The sequence below is a fragment of the Bos mutus genome, chromosome 22 (genome assembly GCF_027580195.1).
Source record: "Bos mutus isolate GX-2022 chromosome 22, NWIPB_WYAK_1.1, whole genome shotgun sequence".
Classification (NCBI taxonomy): domain Eukaryota; kingdom Metazoa; phylum Chordata; class Mammalia; order Artiodactyla; family Bovidae; genus Bos; species Bos mutus.
The window spans coordinates 57,746,393-57,770,748 of record NC_091638.1 but is presented as its reverse complement, the minus strand read 5'-3'; the positions used below and the strand labels follow the sequence as shown (position 1 = coordinate 57,770,748).

At 45.2% G+C, this 24,356-nt stretch overlaps 1 protein-coding gene across 1 annotated transcript in view; it reads left to right on the top strand.

Moving 5' to 3' along the window:
• Nucleotides 1-7,752: 7,752 nt before the first annotated feature.
• Nucleotides 7,753-24,356, top strand: part of CCDC174 (coiled-coil domain containing 174) — a 30,590-nt gene continuing 13,986 nt past the window's right edge. Inside the window, exons 1-6 of the mRNA XM_005898788.3 lie at nucleotides 7,753-7,883; nucleotides 10,649-10,753; nucleotides 11,306-11,406; nucleotides 16,470-16,528; nucleotides 18,688-18,865; nucleotides 23,382-23,477. Coding sequence (XP_005898850.1) covers nucleotides 7,842-7,883; nucleotides 10,649-10,753; nucleotides 11,306-11,406; nucleotides 16,470-16,528; nucleotides 18,688-18,865; nucleotides 23,382-23,477 — 581 coding nt within the window. The 5' untranslated portion in view covers nucleotides 7,753-7,841. The remainder of the gene's footprint in view (nucleotides 7,884-10,648; nucleotides 10,754-11,305; nucleotides 11,407-16,469; nucleotides 16,529-18,687; nucleotides 18,866-23,381; nucleotides 23,478-24,356) is intronic.

The window sequence follows — 24,356 nt, the reverse complement described above, 5'->3', positions numbered from 1 at the left end:
TGGAGAAGGTGCTTTCATGAAGACTCTTGGTCACCCAGACAGCCTTTGCTTCTTCTCCTAAAAAAGAAAAAATATTTATTTTTGGCTGTGCTGGGTCTTCGTCGCTGTGCAGTCTTTCTCTAATTGCGGGGAGTGGGGGCTACTCTCCAGCTGTGGTGTGAGTGCTTCTCACTGCAGCAGTTTCTCTCGTTGCACACAGCCCAGGCTCCAGGGTGCTCAGGCTTCAGGAGTTCTGACACACGGGCTTGGCTGCCCCAAGGCATATAGGACCTTCCCGGACCTGGGATCGAATCAATGTCCCCTGCTTTGCAAGGCAGATTCTTAACCACTGGACCACCAGGGAAGGCCCTGTGTGTGTTGTTCTGAGGGTGAACTCTGGGGGAAGGAAGAAGAGGGATTTGGGGCGCAGACGAAGGCTCTGGAATGAAGGGACGGAGGATGTGTGCTCATGAACACAGCCCTGGTCACCCAGGCCACCTCTGTGTCTCCCTCTCTTAACAATCCTAGGCCTTCCCCACCCTCGAAGACTGGATCCTAGCTCTCTCCCACCAAAATCATGGTCCTGGCTGGCTGGCTGGCTGGCTGGCAGCAGCTTCCCTGCAGCGTGCCCCTCCCTTGTGGGAACCAGGAGGCATGTAGCCATTGTTAGTATCTCTCTTGTGAGAGCCGTGGTCCATCCCCCATGGGCACCTCTCCCGCCCTGTCTCTATCTGCGTCCATCTAGACCATGCGTTGGAGAAGGAAATGGCCACCCACTCCAGCGTTCTTGCCTGGAGAATCCCAGGGACGGGGGAGCCTGGTGGGCTGCCATCTTTGGGGTCGCACAGAGTCGGACACGACTGAAGTGACTTAGCAGCAGCAGCAGCAGACCATGCAGGAAGTGGGAGTAGGCAGCAGGGCGTCCACAATAAATAGCTCAGGCCCCGGCTCTGGGACCCAAGAGTGTCTGCAGAAGGAATGTGGTTCCGGGCCTTTTCCTTCCAAGTACATCCTCAGATCAGACTTGGGGCCGCAAAGGAACCTGGATCATTTCCACCTCCAGACGTGTGAAGGGCGAGGACCACAAGCAAGACGCAGTAAAGCATCTCCTGCTCATAAGAAGCTATCGGGTTGAAGTTGGGAGGCAGCACTTGGGCCTGTTTGTTGGCGGTTTTCTCAAGGTTGTAGAGTTCTTAGCACCTCTGGTTTTCAGTGACGGCCGCAAGCACCGATTTCTCAAGCTATTGGAAAAGCCCCACTACCTATCCGGTTACCCCAGATTTGCAAGCTCAGGTGGGCTTTTCAGGGCACCAAAGGATCCATGCCCAGTCCCAGCTTGCCCCATCAGACCTCCTGGCACTTACCTGGTGGGTCCCTCCTGTCTGCAGTGATGTAATGACAGTGTCCACCTGCAGAAATACTCTGGGGCCAGCTCCCATAGAGACGTCCCCCTTCTCCAGTAAAGCTGAATGGATTAACGATTACATGAATGAATGAGTATGGTGAATATATACTGAGATCCACAGGAGGAGGACAGTGTGAGGTCCTGGAACGAGGCTTCCTGAGATCACATCCTGGGGCCAAGACTAGCTGCGTGACCATGGACTAGTCACTCAACTTCTCTGAGTCTCAGTTGCCTCATGTGCGGAATAAAATAATAACAGCACCCACCATCGAGGCTGTTGTGAGGAGTCCATGAGCTAATGCCAATACTTGATTCTGTGCCTGATCCTAATAAAGGTGAGCGTCTTCGTCATCCAGGCCACGAGTCTGGGTATCTTTATACCACATGCTCTGCTCATATTTAGAACCTAATTTTGCTTAGATCAGACCTAATCTTTTTTTTCACACACTGGACTTGGCTGATCCAGCCACAGTGCTGAGTAACTTGGGATCAGAGACAATGTGTGGGAGACGGAACAAAAGTTAAGACACTGCAGGTGGGACGCGTCTGGGAGAGACACATTTTCCGTTTGCGGAAACAGGAGACTATGTGGAGAGAGACCACTCAGTGCCAAAAAGAGCCTGGGCTGAATTAGACCTCTTGATTTAATTACCAATTAAAACATTAACCATGGCAGCCCCTCCCTTGTGGGCGACAGCTTGCAACCCCGTCGCTATGAAACTTCATGCCAGAGACTGCAGGGCCCCACTTTAAAAATAAGAGCCTGCCTGGGTGGCCGTGCTCTCAGGGGAAGTCATTGCCGTGTGTTTCCAAAAGTCACCTCTCCTGCCCCTTTATTTACAGTCCCTAGGAGATCTGACAGATCATTACAGTCCAATAGGAGGGGAAAAGGAAGAAGATAATTGCTCTCCCACCCAGCCTCACCCCTGGGGGACCCAACAGGGCTTGGGGCAGAAGCTGGAGCTCAAAGCACTGCGAAATATGCAGCGTCATAACACAGCCTGTCCCCAGGCACGAGCCTTCTGCGGTGAGAAAACTGGCGCTGAGTGAACTTCTGCGTCCCCAGAGAGATGAGTGCACAGCACTTTGCAGCTTGCACATCATTTCCACACTCCTGTGTACCTCCAACATCCGTGCACGCAACTGGGTGCCAGAAGTGAGGCTCAGAGGGGTGGCATGAGGTTCTCAAGGTAAGCAGAGGGGTGCAGTTCGGCTGGGCCTGGGCATGGAGGAAATCGTCTGTGCTTCTCAAGACCAGGGGCCTGCCATCCCCTCTCTTCCAGAACAAACCCAGGTCTATGTTTGAGACACTGTGGCCCGACATCTGGTTTAGAACATGACATCCCAGGAAGACAGCGTAGTGTGGTGACGAACATAGGGCTGTGGCCTCGGTTTTTGTACCTGGTGAAAGTGGAAGCCTTACCCGCTCAGTCCTGTCCAACTCTCTGCAACCCCACAGACTGTCGCCCGCCAGGCTCCTCTGTCCATGGGAATTCTCCAGGCAAGAATACTGGAGTGGGTTGCCATTCCCTTCTCCAGGAGATCTTCCTGATCCAGGGATCAAAGCCGGCTCTCCTGCATTGCAGGCAGATTCTTTACCTTCTGAGCACCAGGGAAGCCCCTTCAGATCAGATCAGTCGCTCAGTCGTGTCCGATTCTTTGCGACCCCATGAATCACAGCACACCAGGCCTCCCTGTCCATCACCAACTCCCGGAGTTCACTCAGACTCATGTCCATCAAGTCAGTGATGCCATCCAGCCATCTCATCCTCTGTCGTCCCCTTCTCCTCCTGCCCCCAATCCCTCCCAGCATCAGAGTCTTTTCCAATGAGTCAACTCTTCGTATGAGGTGGCCAAAGTACTGGAGTTTCAGCTTTAGCATCATTCCTTCCAAAGAAATCCCAGGGCTGATCTCCTTCAGAATGGACTGGTTGGATCTCCTTGCAGTCCAAGGGACTCTCAAGAGTCTTCTCCAACACCACAGTTCAAAAGCATCAATTCTTCGGCACTCAGCCTTCTTCACAGTCCAACTCTCACATCCATACATGACCACAGGAAAAACCATAGCCTTGACTAGACGAACCTTTGCTGGCAAAGTAATGTCTCTGCTTTTGAATATGCTATCTAGGTTGGTCATAACTTTCCTTCCAAGGAGTAAGCGTCTTTTAATTTCATGGCTGCAGTCACCATCTGCAGTGATTTTGGAGCCCCCCAAAATAAAGTCTGACACTGTTTCCACTGTTTCCCCATCTATTTGCCATGAAGTGATGGGACCAGATGCCATGATCTTCGTTTTCTGAATGTTGAGCTTTAAGCCAACTTTTTCACTTTCCTCTTTCACTTTCATCAAGAGGCCTTTTAGTTCCTCTTCACTTTCTGCCATAAGGGTGGTGTCATCTGCATATCTGAGGTGATTGATATTTCTCCTGGCAATCTTGACTCCAGCTTGTGTTTCTTCTAGTCCAGCGTTTCTCATGATGTACTCTGCATGTAAGTTAAATAAGCAGGGTGACAATATACAGCCTTGACGAACTCCTTTTCCTATTTGGAACCAGTCTGTTGTTCCATGTCCAGTTCTAACTGTTGCTTCCTGACCTGCATACAAATTTCTCAAGAGGCAGATCAGGTGGTCTGGTATTCCCATCTCTTTCAGAATTTTCCACAGTTTATTGTGATCCACACAGTCAAAGGCTTTGGCATAGTCAATAAAGCAGAAATAGATGTTTTTCTGGAACTCTCTTGCTTTTTCTATGATCCAGCGGATGTTGGCAATTTGATCTCTGGTTCCTCTGCCTTTTCTAAAACCAGCTTGAACATCAGCAAGTTCACGGTTCACATATTGCTGAAGCCTGGCTTGGAGAATTTTGAGCATTACTTTACTAGCATGTGAGATGAGTGCAATTGTGCTGTAGTTAGAGCATTCTTTGGCATTGCCTTTCTTTGGGATTGGAATGAAAACTGCCCTTTTCCAGTCCTGTGGCCACCACTGAGTTTTCCAAATTTGCTGGCATATTGAGTGCAGCACTTTCACAGCATCATCTTTCAGGATTTGGAATAGCTCCACTGGAATTCCATCACCTCCACTAGCTTTGTTCGTAGTGATGTTTTCTAAGGCCCACTTGACTTCACGTTCCAGGATGTCTGGCTCCAGGTCAGTGATCACACCATTGTGATTATCTGGGTTGTGAAGATCTTTTTTGTACAGTTCTTCTGTGTATTCTTTCCATCTCTTCTTAATATCTTCTGCTTCTATTAGGTCCATACCATTTCTGTCCTTTATCGAGCTTATCTTTGCATGAAATGTTCCTTTGGTATCTCTTATTTTCTTGAAGAGATCCCTAGTCTTTCCCATTCTGTTGCCCCTTAGAGGAAGGCAATTCTAGACAGACCCAGACATTTGGAAAGCATAAAAGGAAGAGGAGAATTTGAGGAACAGAGTATGTGAAAAATGGTTGGAGTGCCATGAGGGTATTCTGGTCAATCCAGATTAAGTTTTCTGTGCTTCTCCAGATTAAGTTTTCTGTGCTTCTCCAGACGTGGATGTGTGCAGGGGCTGGGGGGATGGGGGTGACTCATTGGTTTGCTCCTGGTCACTGAAATGGCTTGGAAGGCAACTGAAATCAGGCTGGATGCCACAGCAGTGAGGACTTCAGATAAGGGTGATGTCCTGTCTAATGAACAAGGGAGGAGCCGACTCATTAGAAAAGACCCTGATGCTTGGAAAGATTGAAGGCAGGAGGAGAAGGGGGTGACAGAGGATGAGATGGTTGGATGGCTTCACCGACTCAACAGACATGAGTTTGAGCAAGCTCTGGGAGACAGTGAAGGACAGGGAAGCCTGGCGTGCTGCAGTCCATGGGGTCAGAAAGAGTTGGACACAACTTATGGACCGAACAACAACAATGAACATGGAGATGGTGGCAAGGACGCTGACACCTCACACAGAGAAAGCTAAACTCTCCAGGTCTTCTGGGGCATCCATAAACAACTAAATGTTCTGTCTTTCTATCAGTAGAAGATCAGAACGCTGACCAGCCTCACTACCAGTGGCCGGCTGGCAAAGAAACTAAAGATTCTTCTCTTTACAAGTAAATAGCATGCAAATAAATAACTCACTGTCTTTGAGTTATTTTTTGACACTGGGATCCATCACTTGTGTGTGTATACATGCTTAGTCGCTCAGTTGTGTCCGATTCTTTGTGAGCCCATGGACTGTGGCTCCCCAGGCTCCTCTGTCCTTCAGATTCTCCAGGGAAGAACACTGGTCCATCACTCACTAGTTGGCAAATGCTCCTTGGCATGTCATTTAACCTCTTGGGCCTCATTTTTCTCCTCAGTAACATGGGATAAATAGCTCCCATCTCTGGGATCCTCGAAAGGGCTAAATGAGCTAATCCATGAAAAAAGGTGGACACGTGCTGTTGCTGCAGTCGTCATCATTCGTATCAGGTTCTTACTGCTGCTGTAACACATCGCCATAGTGGTTTAAGACAACACAAATTTATTCTCAAGGAGATCCAACCAGTCCATTCTGAAGAAGATCAGCCCTGGGATTTCTTTGGAAGGAATGATGCTAAAGCTGAAACTCCAGTACTTTGGCCACCTCATTCAAAGAGTTGACTCATTGGAAAAGACTCTGATGCTGGGAGGGATTGGGGGCAGGAGGAGAAGGGGACGATAGAGGATGAAATGGCTGGATGGCATCACTGACTTGATGGACATGAGTCTGAGTGAACTCTGGGAGTTGGTGATGGACAGGGAGGCCTGGTGTGCTGCGATTCATGGTGTCGCAAAGAGTTGGACATGACTGAGCGAATGATCTGATCTGATCTGAAAGTTCTGGAGGTGGGAAGTCTGAAATGAACCTTACACAGCTGAAATCTAGGTATCAGCAGTGTTGCACTGGAGGCTCTAGAGGAGGACTCAGTTCTGTGTCTCTTCTAGCTTCTAGAGGCTGCCTGCATTCTTCAGCATGAGTCCCATCCTGCCTCTTCAAAGCCCATAATGTCATGACTTCAGATGTCTCTCATTGATTCTGACCTTTCTGCCTCCCTCTTACATAAAATACCCTTGTGATTGTTATAGTTGTTCAGTCACTCAGTCGTGTCCGGCTGTTTGTGACCCCATGGACTGCAGCATGCCAGGCTTCCCCGTCCTTCACCATCTCCCAGAGTTTGCTCAAACTCACGTCCACTGAGTCAGGGATGCCACCATCCAACCATCTCATCCTCTGTCGCCCCTTCTCCTCCTGCCCTCAATCTTGTCCAGCATCAGGGTCTTCATAAATCAGCTCTTCACATCAGGTGGCCAAAGTACTGGAGCTTCAACCTCAGCATCAGTCCTTCCAATGAATATTCAGGGTTGATTTCCTTTAGGATTAACTGATTGATCTCCTGCATTCCATCTCAAAATCTTTAATTTAATCACACGTACAAATTCCCTTTTGCCATGTAAGGTAACATAATGACAGGTTCTGAGGATTAGAAGATGGACATCTGGGGGCTGTCATTAGTCTGAATAGCACAGTCATTAATATTTTTATCAACTAGCTCATTTACTTCATCTAATTTTCACTGAGCCCCATGTAGTAAGTACTATTTTATTCCCATTTGGAAACTAAAGCACAGAGAAAGTAAGTAAGTTTCTTAAGGTCACACAGCTAATAAGTGGTAAAGGGGTGATATCAACCGAGGAAGTTGACTTCTGGAGTTCCTGTTCTTACCAGCTGAAATACGTGTATGTGTTAGTCACTCAGCAGTGTCCGGCTCTCTGTGACCCCATGGACTGCAGCTTGTCAAGTTCTTCTGTTCCTGGAATTCTCCAGACAAGAATATTGGAGTGGGTTGCCATTTCCTTCTCCAGCTGAAATATGTAAAGTGACACAAGTAAGCAGTGTATCAACATTAGCTATTTTGATTGTTGTTATTTCTACTAGAATTAATATGCTAATCTTTAGTTCATATGACTTCTGTAAGATTTTAAATAAATTAATCTGTGAGATGCACCAAGCAGTGCCTGGCGAACGGCAGGTCTTCAAAGGGTGTTTAGATCTTTCCAGGCCTACTAAAGTTTCTTTCTTTTCACTAGGAAGATAATCATGTTAGTTCACTCCACCCTTCCCAAGATGGCGCCTTCGCCACACCCAATCCGCCCCACTCAAGATGGCGTGGCGGTTTTTTTTTTTTTTAGACCTTCTCAAGATGGCAGTAAACACTAGCCCTATTACCTTCTGCCTTTTTCAAGATGGCCTTAGCAATTTGCTTCACTTCTCGGTACCCTCTGACCGTCTCAAAATGGAGACGGACACATTACTCGCTACACTCTGACCTTCTCAAGATGGCGCCAGAGCCATAAATAACAGCACTCCCCCGAAGCGACTTCCGGTTCCAGCGGAAGGCGATTTAAGAGGCCGTCCTGGCACCTTGAGGTGTACACCTCGGGACATTTCGGGGCGAATATGGACAGGAGGAAGAAGCCTTTGGACGTCACGGCGTCCTCGGTGAGTACGGGGATAGAACGGGCTCCGCGTCTCCTCGCCTCCGCAGGATAAGAATCTCAACCTAGCTTGTTTCTTCACTCGGGGGCCCAGACTTGATCTCTCCTCAGAGAGGACCGCGGACCTGGCTTTTCTCTGGGAAAAAAGGAGGAGCGTGCTTTCTTCCGGGGCGGGCCCACTTTCTCACTAATAGAACGCTGGGTTTAGCGTCTCCCCTCTGCCGGGGCGCCGGGCCCAGGCTCTCCCCTCAGACGCCGTCCTGAGCCTGGTGTCTTTTCCGGGTTAGGACTGTCCCTGCCTCCCCTCCGCGACGACAGGCCCGGCCTCCTTGGCAGCCTCGTCTCCGTGACTGTCGGAGGGGGACCCCGGCCTCTGCGAGCTGTGCACACACGTTCCCCTGGAGCCCAGGGACCAGCACGGTGCGCCCACCCCCCGGAACATTAGTGTGACTTGTTCCCCGGGGTCCGAGAGGCCCAGCGTCCCCCGGCAGGACGGCTAAACCGTTGTTAATACCCCCGTAGGATGCGCTGCCCGGGAGCTGTAAGGTCTAACAGGGTGTAAGCACTTTTGTTCATTTAATTACTTCTTGAGAGTCCTTTGGACTGCAAGGAGATCCAAGTAGTTCATCCTAAAGGAAATAAGTTCTGAATATTCATTGGAAGGACTGATGCTGAAGCTGACACTCGAATCCTTTGGCCACCTGATGAAGAACCGACTCACTGTAAAAGCCCCTGATGCTGGGAAAGATTGAAGGCAGGAGAAAAGGGGATGACAGAGGATGAGATGGTTGGATGGCATCACCGACTCAATGGGCATGAATTTGAGCAAGCTCAGGGAGTTGGTGATGGACAGGGAAGCCTGGTGTCCATGAGGTCACAAAGAGTGGGACGCGACTGAGCGACTGAGCTGAACTGAGGAAGAAAACGAGTTCTCAGTACTTGTTTGTGCCAGCACTTTATATGCGCATTAGGAAGCAGGCACTAGTAATATCCCCACTTTATAGATAATGCCCCTGAGGCTCAGAAAATGAAGTGGATTTCTCCAGCTCACATAGAGTTCTTAGTGGTAGAACTGGGCTCACTCAGTCTGGTTGACTCCATGGCAGTTGTCTTTCCCAGTATATCAGCCAATTGCCTAACCTTTGGCTTAATCTTGGATTTACTGCAGAATGTTGGGGTGCAAGGGATATGAAGGAAATATCCCAATATTTGAGCCCCTTGCCCCCATCTCATACTGAAAATCAGTACTAGTTAATAATGTTTGAGGGCTTCCCGGGTCGCACTAGTGGTAAGGAACCTGCTTGCCAATGCAGGAGACGGAAGAGATGGGGGGTTCGACCCTTGGATCGGGAAGACCCCCTGGAGGAGGGGATGGGAACCCACTCCAGTACTCTTGCCTGGAGGATCCCATGGACAGAGAAGCCTGGAGAGCTACAGTCCATGGGGTTGCAAAGAGTTTCACATGACTGAAGTGACTTAGCACACACATGTAATGTTTGAGGATTAGGAACCAAAAAACTATAAAATTAGTTATTTTTTCCTGATGGGTTAAAATTAGTAATAATAATGTGAATGCCATCTGGGAGCTGACAGTCCTTTTAAAATTCAAAAGTATAGTAGGAAGATGTGCGACTAGAAATTTGATGTGGTTAAGGCTTAAAAGAAAAAGCTTAAGTTTTAAATTTGTTTTTTAAAATTTAGAGTATTAGGTTCTGGGGTAAACCTGCCCTTGACGTTATTAAAATCTGTGCCAAACTTATTTTTAAATACTTTCTTCCAAAATAGAAATCACTGAATGCAGTTATTTTGATTTCCTTTAAAAGTAAGTCTGTAGTGCAGGGCTTTTTAAGTATTCAGTTTACAAATGCCTTTTTATATAAGCAGCTGTACTTCGATCTTTAAAAAGGAAACTGCCATTATACCCTTTTGTGCAGAGTAGATGGTGATGATAGATCCAAGCCCCCTGTTCCTTTTGCCCTGGCTTTTCTTGTTCTTAACCACAAGCTAAACTTGTGGTTTCCAAAACTTGCTGAAACAAAATTCATTCAGTCTGTTTTATTTCTAGCTGTTGAAATCTTGCCTGTCCTTTAAGGCTCATTTCAAAGCCATCTCTGATCACTCTGGACAAAAGGAAATACTCCTTTATCTGAATTTTTATGCCACTTAATTTCACTCTTAAAGTCACGTATTACATCTGACTGGTGTTGTAAGTTACATTTCTTACTAGATTGTAGGTTCTTTGAGGCAGGAGTATGTCTAATTCACATTTGTATTCTGCTGTTCATTGTTAAGTGCCAGACATATACTAGGGTTCAGATTGTTGCCAATCAAAGACATTTTCCTGTAGAAATAATAAATGGTTGTGATGTTTAAGTGAAATTAAAAAAATTTTTTTTTTTACTTTTACTACATGAAAAAGCCGAGTACAGTGGCAGTCAGAGAGAAAGTGGTTAATGATGTTAGTTGAATCTGAATCTAGAAGATGCAGATTTCATTTGCTTTGCCTTATTATACTCTCTTGGCCCAGAGTAAAGCCTTGAAGTGTTGAAAATTAAATATGTTTACCACAGAGCTGGAATGAAATATGACTGGGATTTATTTTGTACTAGACTCTACATTTAAACATTTAATTTTATATCCACTTTTGTCCATTTATAAGAGCTTGTGATCTTGTTTTCAGAATTGTGAAAACTTAGAAATCCAATCACTCATTAGAGTTAATTGTTGGTTTTTTTTTTTTTTTTTTTTTGCTTATTTGCTTTATTCTAGTTGGTAGACCTTAAGGCTGAACTCTTCCGAAAACAAGAAGAATTCAAACAAGAAAAACTTCTAAAAGATGCTGGAGTTTTGGGAAAACCAAAACCAACCAACAAGGTAAAAATAAAATCTAATTATCTCCATTGACCCCAAACATAGGGGAATTAAACCATAATTAGGTTTTTTGAAAGTGTCCAGGATATCTGCTACCTATAAATCCTTGTCTTGTATTTGAACATCTGCATAAAATATTTCAAATATTGAAATAGAAATTAGTAAGATTCAAAAGCACAGTATAATGCTCTAATTCTTCAGTATGTGAGTGTTTTTCCAATTTTATAAGTAATGGTATCTATTATTTGTATTACTAAATCTTACATATTTTTCATTAAAGTCTTGAATCAGGTTGTAATCATTCAGGAGATTTAAAAAAGTAATTGCAATTGTATAAAGAAATTTTTAAATGTAATTTAGGGTCTCCCCTCCCCCCTCCCCCCAGCTCCAGCTTTGCTATGTATACTTTATTTGCAGGACATAAGTTGGCTGTCAGAGGTCCAGTTATTTCCATTGATTCACAAGATCTAATTATCTTTTTTCCCCTTTCTGATATACAAGTAGAGATTTTTTGAAGTCAGTTGGTGATTCTGTGTTTTTTAAATTCTTCTCTAGAAACCAAGTATCTGGAGCAAACAGAATGCAGGAGTTTCTAATCGAGCTGAAAAGGATGCTGAACAGAAGACTGAAGAACAGAAGACTTTGGACAAAGCGAGGTGAAGTTACTCTCTAATAAATGGAGCTACCTTTGTGGCTCCCTGAGCAAAGAAGTGAAAGTTCACCTTTATTTGATTTACAATTTTAATTTTTATCATCCTTCTATCCTTCAGATACTCTATTATCTGAAAATAATATAATTTGCAGACATATTTATAATCTTATAAGAAGATAAGACATAGCCTCAGTTTAAAAGATGAAACAGTCCCCCTGTGAGCCCGTTAGGCACTGAGATTATCCACAAGTGTTTAAGAAGCTCCCTATGTTGTGGTGGGGCTGCTAGGTGGTGTGCTATTGGTAATTAGAAATGGAATTTTCCTTCCAGCTGTTCAATATGAAAAGCTTCCAACCAGCGGAATATTTGAAACAAGACTACAGTGAACATTCTAATACTTTTCACCTAAATTCACTACTTAACATCTTTTAAAATTTGCTTTCTTTCTTCCCCTCCCTCTCTTGTGTGTGTGGAGAAACATATTTCAGCGTGTATCTTCTATATGATACTATTTTATCAGTGGCATATTTCTGGGATATGGCAGCAGTACTGTGGTTATGCAGGAATAGGGACATTTTCCTGCGTAAACCACAATACCGCTGTCATATCCCAGAAATTTGCCACTGATAAAGTAGTATCATATGGTCCATATTCATATTTCACCAGTTATCCTAGTACAGATATGTCCTTTATTGTTTTTTAAAACGTTTAATTAAACAGTACGCATTGCATGTAGTTGTCATATCTCTTTAGTCTCTTTGAATAGAAAACAGTTCCTTTGCCTGTTTACATTTTTCTTTAATTGTGGCTGCCCTGAGTCTTTGTTGCAGCATGCAGACTCTCTCTAGTTTTGGCGAGTAGGGGCTGCTCTCCAATTGTAGTGTGAAGGATTCTCATTGCGGTGACTCTCTTACTGTAGAGCACGGGCTCTAGGCACAGGAAGCTTCACCAGTTACACGTGGACTCAGTAATTGTGGCACACGGGCTTGTTTGCCGTGTGGCTTGTGGGATCCTAGTTCACAGGTCAGCAACAGGACCTGTGCTCCCTCCATTGGCAGGGGATTCTCAACCACTGGGCCACCAGGGAAGTCTCTCCCTTGCCTTTTTGTTGTCTGTTACACCATTGACATCATTTGAAAGGTCCAGGCCAATTGTTTCTGTGGTGTCCCACAGTCTGATTAGTCAGACTTAATTACCAACGATTGTTAGACTATCTAGGTGATGATATGTCCTGTTGAGTCACATCAGGAGGTTCATGATGTCAGCTTAAGTCATTATTGGTGATGATAAGTTTGATCACTCAGTTAAGGTAGATCTGCTGTAGTTTTCCACTGATAAGATGCTCTTCCTCATTTGAAATTAATAATAATCTAAGGAGGGAAACTGAGGCTCTATGAATATTGTGTTCACCAGTGTGTTTTCATGTGATGATTATGTCATCGCTGAGTCAGTTATTACACTGATGATTTCAAAATTAGAATTTTTCTAAATCTGTCATTCCGTGTGTATTATTTTTTCATTCTGTTTACTAGCTGGCGTTCTTCTGTAAAGAAGAGCTCTTCCCTTGTTTGCACTAGCACCCTGGATTCAGAATCCCAACTTTTAATCTCTGACGTGACTGCCATGTGTGTGTTTAGATCCATTGCATAATAAAAAGTTGGCAGTTGAAAATAGTGGTTGCTCAAACTGCTTGGCTCTTCTGGGTCTGAGAGTAAATGGCAGAATATTAGCCCATTTGGGGATTATTTTCTTAGCATTTGCCCTATCCCCAACATGCTGGAGGCTTTACTTAAAGACATGTTCACTGCTGAGACATTTTTCTCACTATTCTACCTTATGCTTAGAATTTTAATTTTGTTGAAAGATGCTGTAACTTTTTTATGCCTTATATGTGTATTTTATTAAGGTGTAATTGAAACATAACACTGTATTAGTTTCAGATGTACAACAGAGTAACCACAGTCAGTTCAGTTCAGTTCAGTTGCTCAGTCATGTCTGACGTTTTGCGACCCCATGAATCGCAGCACGCCAGGCCTCCCTGTCTATCACCAACTCCCGGAGTTTACCCAAACTCATGTCCGTCGAGTCAGTGATGCCATCCAGCCATCTCATCCTGTCTTCCCCTTCTCCTCCTGCCCCCAATCCCTCCCAGCATCAGGGTCTTTTCCAATGAGTCAGCTCTACTCATGAGTTGGCCAGAGTACTGGAGTTTCAGCTTTAGCATCATTCCTTCCAAAGAACACCCAGGACTGATCTCCTTTAGGATGGACTGGTTGGATCTCCTTGCTGTCCAAGAGACTCTCAAGAGTCTTCTCCAACACCACAGTTCAAAAGTATCAATTCTTCGGTGCTCAGCTTTCTTGACAGTCCAACTCTCACATCCATACATGACCACTGGAAAAACCATAGCCTTGACTAGACGGACCTTTGTTGGCAAAGTATTGTCTCTGCTTTTGAATATGCTATCTAGGTTGGTCATAACTTTCCTTCCAAGGAGTAAGTGTCTTTTAATTTCATGGCTGCTATCACCATCTGCAGTGATTTTGGAGCCCAAAAAAATAAAGTCTGACACTGTTTGCACTGTTTCCTCATCTATTTCCCATGAAGTGATAGGACCAGATGCCCTGATCTTAGTTTTCTGAATGTTGAGCTTTAAGCCAACTTTTTCACTCTCGTCTTTCACTTTCACCAAGAGGCTTTTGAGTTCATCTTCACTTTCTGCCATAAGGGTGGTGTCATCTGCATATGTGAGGTTATTGATATTTCTCCCGGCAGTCTTGATCCCAGCTTGTACTTCTTCCAGCCCAGCATTTCTCATGATGTATAGATCTAATAATTAACTAACATCTATCACCACGCAGTTCGATCCCTGTGTGAGGAAGATCCCCTGGAGAAGGGAATGGCAACCCATTCCAGTATTCTTGCCTGGAGAATCCCATGAACCAAGGAGCCTGGCAGGAAACAGTGCAAACAGTGTCAGACTTTATTTTTTTGGGCTCCAAAATCACTGCAGATGGTGATAGCAATGAGTCGGACACGACTGAATGACTAACACTTACTTGACTAGGAACGTTTGAGATCTACTCTTTTAACAGACTTCAGGTATGCAATACAGTATTAACTGTGGTCATTATGCTGGACATTGTATCCTCATTCCTAACATACTTCATAACTGGAAGTTTGTACATTTTGACCCATTTCATCCATTTCCTCCCCATCCTCCTGCTGCCTCTGGCAACTGCTCACCGTATCTACGAACTTATTTACTTTTTTTTTTTTTGGCCATACTGTGTGGCATGCAGGCTCTTAGTTCTCTGGACAGCCACTTATACGAGGGTGAACCCACGCCCCTGCAGTGGACGCTCAGAGTCTTAACCTCTGGATCACCAGGGAACTTCCCATGCGGTAGTTGTGTTTATTTTGTGAGGAATCTCATACTCTTTCTCCTTAGTGGCTGCCCCAGTTTACAACCCCCCTACACTGCATGAAGATTCCTTTCCCCACATCCTCACCAGCCGACCCTGGTTCTTTCTTATCTTTTTGTAGCAGCTGTTCTGTCAGGTGTGAGGGCACATCTCACTGTGGTTTCAGTCTCCGTTCCCCTCATGAGTAGTGATGCTGAGCACCTTTTCATGTACCTGTTGTCCATCTGTACGTCTCTCACAAGATGTTTATTCAGGTCGTTTTTTAAAGTCGCACTGTTTGGTTTTCTTGGTGTTGAGTTGTAAGTTCTTTATTTTGGATATTAAGCCTATGGCAGACATAGGATTTGCAAATATTTTCTCCCATTCAGTAACAGGTTGCCTTTTCGTTTTGGTGATGGTCTCCTTTGCTCTGCAGGAGCTTTTTAGTTTGATATAGTCCCTCTTGTTTATTTTTGCTTTTGTTGCCTTTCCTTTTGTTGTCAGATCTGGAAAAATCATTGCCGCACTGATGTCAGGAATGTGTTGCCTGTGTTTTCTTCCAGGAGTTTTGTGGCTCCACTGTGAATTTGTAATTCAGACGTGTAATATAGTTTTTTAGGGTCATCGTTATACATGTGGCTATCCAGTTTTCCCGACACCATTTATTCACGAGACAGCTCTTTCCCCATTGCATATTCTTGGCTCTTCTGTTGTAAATTAATTGACCACATGTGTGTGGGTTCATCTCTGGGCTCTCTTTCCATTCTGCTGATCTGTGTGTCTGTTTTTATGCCAGTGCCATACTATTTTGATTACTATGGCTTTGTATTGGATTGCCCTAAATGTTCGTTAGAGTTTCTCCGTAACATCTTATGCCCTATTAGCTAACATCATACTCATCATTAGAAATGAAATTTTCTGCTATGATAAAGTACGATCCTTCACAAGCAAACACTCAGATGACTTCTTTGGTGCTCTTTATCATCATAAGTATTTCTAGAATAAAAGAATTGTCAGCTCTTAGCCACTAAAGAATAAATGTCACTAGAATTAACATGAGCAGAGAGGCTGCTGAATTGAAATGCCAGGATTGATGTTTGTTTTTTATTAGCTGTCTGTCATGAATAATTTATCTATGTTCTGTATAAAACAGGAACTACCATATTTTAGCAGACTTCTAAGAGGTTGGTCTCTGCCTCCTTAGAGAGCCCTAAGTAGCCAAGGGGAGACCAGGGGCCCTTGCATAAAGCCGGTGGTAGACACTCACTGTGGGGTTTGGTCATCCGTAACAGAAAATGGTTTTGTTTCGATACCTCTCTTTTTTGGGTATTTAATTTGTTGCATTTGGCATTTAAATTAAATTAGAATCTTCATTCTTTCATGTATTCATTCCTCAAATACTGACTGAACATCTGCTATGCACCAGGCATTGTTTTTGGTTCTTTGGTACAGTCCTGAATGAAAGAAACATGGGCCAGGCTTTATGATTAGTTGGCAGAGCAGACCTGGCTGGGTCTGAGGGTCCCCTAAGGGTGGAGACTCAGCTCTAGTCAGCAGGCTGGGCCCCTTGGGCAGGTTGTAGCAATAAGGCCGGGGAGGGCAGTTTTACCAGGAGTGGCAGTGATAAGACCATTTTTATACTTGTCTTTTTTTTTTCTCCTAGGGAGAAATTGGAAGAAAAGGCCAAATTATATGAAAAAATGACTAAAGGAGACTTTATAGGTAAATATAATTATTTATGCGTCTTTATTTTCTGTAATAATACAACTCTGTGGTATTTTTTTGTGTTTATTAAAATAATTATGAGAATAGGGAGAAACTTAAATAGATTTGACTTTCTATGTCAGCATCTTCCTAACCCAGAAATCAAACCGGTGTCTCCTGCATTGCCGGCATATTCTTTACCAGCTGAGCTCCCGGGGAAGGCCTGCCTGTCAGCACAGAGATAAGAAAATCAGTGATAGTTTTTATTTGCCCCGTGGGTGCTGGGCCTGTAAGGCGCTGTAGAGGGACAAGTCAGTACAGTGTTAGCCAGATTCTCTGCCTCTGCCCTCAACGGAGGCATCATCAGTGGAGGAAAATGGCACAGAAGAAGACAAGTTTAGGGAAAAAGGTCTAAATAGACCATGATTACAAACAGTTATGGCGTGTTTAAGGAAAAACAACCTGAGGGGAATTATGGTTATATCAGAGTACTGGAGTTACCATTCCTTTTCCCCTGTTTTTCTTCCCTCTGTGTTTAATTTTATTCTTTGAAGTGCTTATAGTTGCTTTTGTAATTTATTTTTTAAAAAGTAAAACATTTTTTATTGTGCTGTACAGCATACAGGATCTTAGTTCCCCGACCAGGGATCGAACCTATACCCTCTGCAGTGGAAGCTCAGAGCCTTAACCACTCTGCTGCCTGGGAAGCTGGGTATAGTTGCTTCTAAGATAATAATTAAAAGATCCTCCCTCCTCATACCTGCCTCACAAAAAGGAAACCCAACCTAGAGTTCAACGACAGTGAAAGAGATTTTACAAGGCAGTGCATCTCTTACTGCCTTTAAAAGGCATATGTGGAAGTCTTTAGGGAGAAGGTGGCTCTGATGGGGGTCTTAAAGATTTTGGAGAACTGGAGAAGGGCTTCTGCAGTGGGGAATGGGGAGAGCAGAGGGAGGAGAGGCCCACAGCTGGCTGGGCTGACTTGCGGGGCTAGGGCTGAGGGCCAGGCGGGGGGGGCGCAGCAGGAGAGGAGGGGCTCGACCCTATCACAGCTGCCCAGGCAGCAGAGCCACGTTCCTGTGTGCTGGGAGCCCAGCAGGGCCAGGCTGGGTGCTCACAAAGCTGAGGGCCCTGGGGGAGGCCCTGCCTTCCCCCTGAAGAAGCAGCAGGTGTCAGCCAGCCAGGAGGCCTCACTGTTTTGTGGTCTTATTTAACTCAGCTCTGGGAAAATGTATTTCTTTCACAGTTGAATTATGTGTTCTTGTGGCTAAAAATATAGTCTTTTTTCATTTGATTCAAACTTTACTTATATTGTTAATATAGAATCAAGACAAAGGAGTGTGTGGGCATGGAGATTTGGTTCTGTCCAAACCGGCAGGCCCACCTCCTGATGGGCTTATTGGACCAGCATGTTTGGGCAAGTTTTGGAGCCTCAGTTATTTTCCACTGTACAGTGAAGATAACGTCAACCCCTGGTAGTACGGAACCTACCTTCTGTTCCTTAGAGCTTAAATCCAGCAGAGTGAAACTTGATGCATACATTGTTCATGAATGCATCCGCTGTCCCGTGTTAAATTAGAATCATGGGTCACTATTTAACTTTCAGTGTAGGTTTCAGCTCAAGTAGATAAGGCCTGCAGATAGATGGCATGCTAGACATTTCTGTATGCCCTGCAGATCCTGGCCCCAGGCCTCACCTGATGGTGGTGTTCATGGATTGAAAAGAATTCAGATGACTTCTTTTACCTGTGTTAGGACCCTTCAAACACTTGGCATTCCACAGCAGTATACCCAGGGTTATGGGATATGACCCACGTGGTTAGAGACGGGGAATCACTGAGTCACAAAGGCTTACTGAGCAATGCTGTTCTGCCTCTGTGTTATCTGATTGGCTAGATGAGTCTATTAAAGTCAAGACACTTGTATCTTCTAGTCTTGTTACTGATGAGGCAACAGAAAACTGCAGGCTTTTAAAGGTTTTTTTTATGTGGTATATGTGTCCAGTGGCCTGTCTACAGCTTCTCTGTCAAGCCCTCAGGAGGCTCTGTGCCTTTTGAGCTTTTAGGGGGCAGGTGGAGACCTCGACTGGTGAACTGTCAGGGGGTGTAGCTGCCCAGTGGTGACTGTGACTGTTTCATTCAGTTCCATGTATCTGAAAATTGATTTTTGTGTCCTAGATGAAGAAGTGGAGGATATGTACCTTGTGGATTTCACACAGAAGATGATAGACAAACAGAAAGAAATGGAAGCGATTGGCGCCAGTAGAGGTTACAGAAAGACTGAAGAAAGAGACGATGATGAGGGAGCTCTTTCTGAAAAAGATATTCCTCCGCCCCAGGATCCTAGTGAAGAATGGTTGGTGATATTATGCCATTTGGTCATGTTAATGTTGTCAGACTTGGGTTTACTTTTGAGAGCCATATTATTTTGCTATTACCAAGCCATTTCTCTCTAGTCTTTAGAGACTCCACTGTAAGTAGGATTGCATTTATAGATGTAGACGTAGTAGCTGCTACTTAAAATAATTACAAATAGACTGTGTTCCTGCCATGTGCCAGGCGTGGAGGCGTTCTTTCCCGTTTCATTGATGTGGAAGAGTTGTTTAGGCAAAAGAATGTTCCTTTCTACCCACCCTGCTACCTTACCCAGGTCCTTATTCAGGCATCATCATGTAGATAGCATGAGCTCTGTTTCCAGTGAAAACGGGCTGGCAGAACGGATCCGGTGAGCCTTACCCTGGCTGTGGCATTTTCTGCCAGTATGGTTTAGGGTATCACGGACCTGTGTCTGGACAGCACGGGCTCTGCCTTTCACTGGTGGTACAGTTGTGGTCAGGTTCCTACCCTCTCTTGGCTTCAGTTTCCTCGTCTGCAAAACAGGGATGGTGATGCCTAGTAGGTGAATGATGGAGAAACCAAACCAGTCTTTTCTTTACAAAGAGACCGCAGAGGAAATGCCATGGTGATTTTTCTGTACCTAAGACGTTGTTTAGAAACTTGTTCAGAAGGGCTTGTGATTGTGTGCAGGTGCACTGATGCTGTGTTCCTGGGAGTAACCCTGCCTGACCCTTCCTGCCGGTGTGGAGCCCACCCGTCCCTGCTGAAGGCTCAGATGTCCACATCATGGGAATGTTTGTTAGGAACTGCTTAGGGTTGTCAGCAGGACCTGTTGATCTTTTGTCAGCCATTTCCCCCACGGGAAGGACTCTTTTATGAGTGAAGAGAGCGGTCCCCGCTGCTCGGGAACACAGAGAACGTGCATCTTCATGCTGCAGCAGGGTCTTCTTACCAACCTTGTAAACCACTTCCATCTGAGGTGGCCTTAGTGGCTGTGCGCTCGCTGTAGCAGTCACAGAGGAGCGAGTGTGGTGCCGTCCCTTTCGTCATACTTCTCTTCAGCATTTCTAGTCTAAATGGTCTCTCCCTCGTCTGGACTCTGATAGCACTTAAACACACCTCCTGCTCCTTTGGGTCTCCTTGTTTAGTCGCTAAGTTGTGTCTGACTCTTTGTAACCCCATGAACTGTAGCCCGCCAGACTCTATCCATGGAATTTTCCAGGCAAGAATACTGGAGTGGGTTGTCATTTTCTCCTCCAGGGATCTTCCCAGCCCAAAACTTGAACCCGCATCTCCTGCATCTCCTGCACTGGCAGCTGGATTCTTTACCACTGAGTGACCTGAGAAGCCTGTATTGACACATAACTGGCCTCATTACCAGAAAAGGATTGAGTCAGACTTTTGCTACTTTTTAGATCCTGCCTGCTCTTTTTAGGAGCGTTTCAAGGGTCTGTGCCCTAACTTCCCCCAGCATCCTGTGAAGAGGGCATGACTGAGCCCTCCTGTGTTCCCCTCTGGCCTCAGGTGATTGTTTCCCTGAGAGCTTGCGTATTGATTTTTGTTGCTGGCTGCTGTCCTGCCACTTCTGTTTCAACGAGATCTGTATGTTTTAGAGGCCTTTTCCAGAGACAGAATAGCTTATGATTGCTTTTCATAGCAGAAATCTCGTCTCCTTTGAAATTAATGTCTCCCCCCCTTATTAATGCCTCTATGATTACAACCAATTTGTTACCGATTTGAAGACCTTGAAGGGCAATTGAAGGTGTCACGTGCCCCACAGGGTGAAGGAAGATGCACTGAAAGCAGTTCTGACACTTTTTTTTGTTTCTAAATTAGGTTCCAGAATTGTAACTGCTTGTAAAATCCTTTTGCAGTTAAGTTCCAGGTGGTGGAAAATCTTGCCACAAAAATACTGTAAATAATTACTCAGACCATCTGGTTAGGTGGTTTTGGTTCTCCATTCATTGAAGGGAAAGAAGAAAAGGGAGAAACAGCTTGTTGCTGTTGGAGGTTCTATTTCTGTGGCCATCAGCTTTAGGACTGTAGTTGTGGATTCCCAAGCTCACCTTTTAAATCACAGGCTGACAGTTGCACTTGGCGTGTTCAGCTGGAAAGAAAAGACTCACAAAACCACAAGCCACACGCGTGGGAATCTGACCTTGGGCTGGTCCAGCAGCAGTGCTGGCCCTGCTGTGCTTTTAGCCTCCTGCCGAAGGGTCTGGGGCAGTCTACCTGTAATTCAAAACATAAAAATCTTTTGCATCATAATGCAAATGAAATGCTGTCCATGAACACCTGCCCTCATTTCCTGTGGTGGGCACTGGAGTACTTCACTGGCCTTGCTGGCCGCCTGGTTTCCCTGCCTGGTGCATGAAACAGGGTACTTACTTTGGGTACTTTGGCCACCTCATGCGAAGAGTTGACTCATTGGAAAAGACTCTGATGCTGGGAGGGATTGAGGGCAGGAGGAGAAGGGGACGACAGAGGATGAGATGGCTGGATGGCATCACCGATTCAATGGACGTGAGTCTGAGTGAACTCCGGGAGTTGGTGATGGACAGGGAGGCCTGGCGTGCTGCGATTCATGGGGTCGCAAAGAGTTGGACACGACTGAGCGACTGGACTGAACTGAGGAAAGAAGAACAATGGTAAAAGATAACAGACTGGCCCACTGTTGAGGTGCTCTTGCGGTACAAAATGTGTGTTGCCTTGGCTTCCTCCTTGTTAAAAAGAGTCTTTCAGAATACTTCTGTTTGGTTCAGTTTAGTCGTGTCCAACTCTTTGCGACCCCATGAACTGCAGCACGCCAGGCCTCCCTGTCCATCACCAACTCCCAGAGTTTATTCAAACTCATGTCCATTGAGTCGTTGATACCATTCAACCATCTCATCCTCTGTCGTCCCCTTCTCCTCTTGCCCTCGATTGTGCCCAGCATCAGGGTCTTTTCCAATGAGTCAGTTCTTCGCATCAGGTGGCAAAGTACTGGAGTTTCAGCTTCAACATCGGTCCTTCCAGTGGATATTCAGGACTGATCTTTAGAATGGACTGGTTGGATCACCTTGCAGTCCAAGAGACTCTCAAGTCTTCTCCAACACCACAGTTCAAAAGCATCAGTTCTTCAGCTCCCAGCTTTCTTTATAGTCCAACTCTCACATCCATACATGACTACTGGAAAAACCATATCCTTGACTAGACGGACCTTTGTCAGCAAAGTAATGTCTCTGCTTTTTAATATGCTGTCTAGGCTGGTCGTAGCTTTTCTTCCAAGGAGCAAGTTTCTTTTAATTTCATGGCTGCAGTCACCATTTGCAGTCATTTTGGAGCCCAAGAAATTAAAGTCTGTCACTGTTTCCCCATCTATTGTTACCCCATCTATTTACCATGAAGTGATGGGACCGGGTGCCATGATCTTAGTTTTCTGAACGTTGAGTTTTAAGCCAGCTTTTTCATTCTCCTCTTTCACTTTCATCAAGAAGGTCTTTAGTTCTTCTTCGCTTTCTTCTATATTTTTATTAAATTTTTAATCCACTGGGAAGAATTGTATCAGTTAGAAGAAACAAAGGAAACAAAAACCATCAAATTTGGGAAGACTGTGAGGAGGTGAGGAGATCTGGTACAGAGCATAGTTATTATGATGCTGAGAGAATGTTTGAAAATGTGTTCAGTTCAGTCGCTCAGTCGTGTCTGACTCTCTGCGACCCCACAAACTGCAGCACGCCAGGCCTCCCTGTCCATCACCAACTCCCGGAGTTTACCCAAACTCATGTCCATTCAATCAGTGATGCCATCCAACCGTCTCATCCTCTGTCGTCCCCTTCTCCTCCCACCTTCAATCTTTCCCAGCATCAGGGTCTTTTCCAGTGAGTCAGCTCTTCACATCAGGTGGCCAAAGGATTGGGAATTTCAGCTTCAACATCCGTCCTTCCATTGAACACCCAGGACTGATCTCTTTTAGGATGGACTGGTTGGATCTCCTTGCAAATGTGTAAACCAGGTTAAAGTAATTTCTGAGATACTGCAGCCGGGGTCTGTGTGGAGTTTTATCTTTGAGATCGGAGATACACATGATCAATCATTTTCTACAGTTTCTAAAACTAAGATTTAATCAAGGGTGCAATGAACCTATTGTGTGTCAACTTTTAAGTTTGAAGAGCGTGTTTCTACCAATGGTGGTGGTCAACCACCAGCCTCAGGTTGAGGGTTTTTCTTGGTGATGTGTGTTAGTTGCTCAGTCGTGTCCGACTCTTTGTGAGCCTATGGACTGTAGCCGCCAGGCTCCTCTGTCCATGGAATTCTCCAGGCAAGAATACTGGAGTGGGTTGCCATGCCCTTCTCCAGGGGTGTTTCCCAACCCATGGATTGAATGTGGGTCTCCCGCATTGCAGGCAGAGTATTTACAGTTTGAGTTACCGAGGAAGCCCTTGGTGATGGGTTTGTGATGGAGCCTGTATTAACTTTTCATTGTGCACCAACTCCTTATCTTAGGGAACTGTATGTTATGTACAGTTTTTCATGTCTTTTCACTTTGATTTCAGGGTGGATTATGTGGATTCTTTAGGGCGATCCCGGCGCTGTATGAGAAAGGATTTGCCAGATCTGCTGGAAATGGATAAAAATCTTCAGGGGAGGCTGTAAGTGTGTGACATACAATGCTTTGCCCAGTTTGACATGCAGACACAGGGATTGTTTTGTGAGCGAGGCTATTTTTAGTTAATTTTCTTTGGGGCTCTGTTGTAAGAATATTTGTTAATGTGTAAGAATGTTTGCAGAAAGCACTTTTTGTGGTTACATGCACATGCACACATAGCCCACGTTCAGAGAACAACTTGGGTGGTTGGTCACCCATACCGAAGCGGTGAGCTAGAGCCTGTCTGTTCACTTGGGAGGATGTCTACATAGTAACGGAGAATGAGCCCAGAGTAAATGAACAAACCACTGCATAGAAAGTGCATTTAAGAATATAGATTTGGTTATCCCGCAGCAGATAAAGTCATGGACCGACAAGGTGGGGGCAGGGAGGGAGGTGGCTTAGTCTTTCTGTATACCTTTTTGCATTTTGAAATAAGAACTTACAGCTAGATTTTTTTCTGTGGCACCTGAAGAGGTGATTTGTAAAAAACATCACAGAGAATAAAATCCTTCTTCCCAAGGGCAGCTATTGTGTGAAAAGTGTTGGGAGAAGCTCCACCTTGTCCATGCCAGGTAGGCCTGGGCCTGGCACAGGGAAGGAAGTGGGGAAGCCCTGAGCCACCGCCTGGGACACCAGACCCTGCACGGGAGGCCCCCACTGAAGGCCCATAGTTCCTCGCCCTGCCTGGCCTGCCCCTTCAATTCAGCCCAAGACCAGGCTGGGAAGGAAAGAGGTGTGAGTGCTGAGGCAAGATTTTATTATGTTAATATAACAAGCTGCCTGCTTGGATTAAAGAAAGGAAGAAATAGTTTTTTTGCAGTTTCCCAGTGGTAGTATGAGTCAGAAACCTCCATAAAGAACTGTCCTCTTCACAACTAGA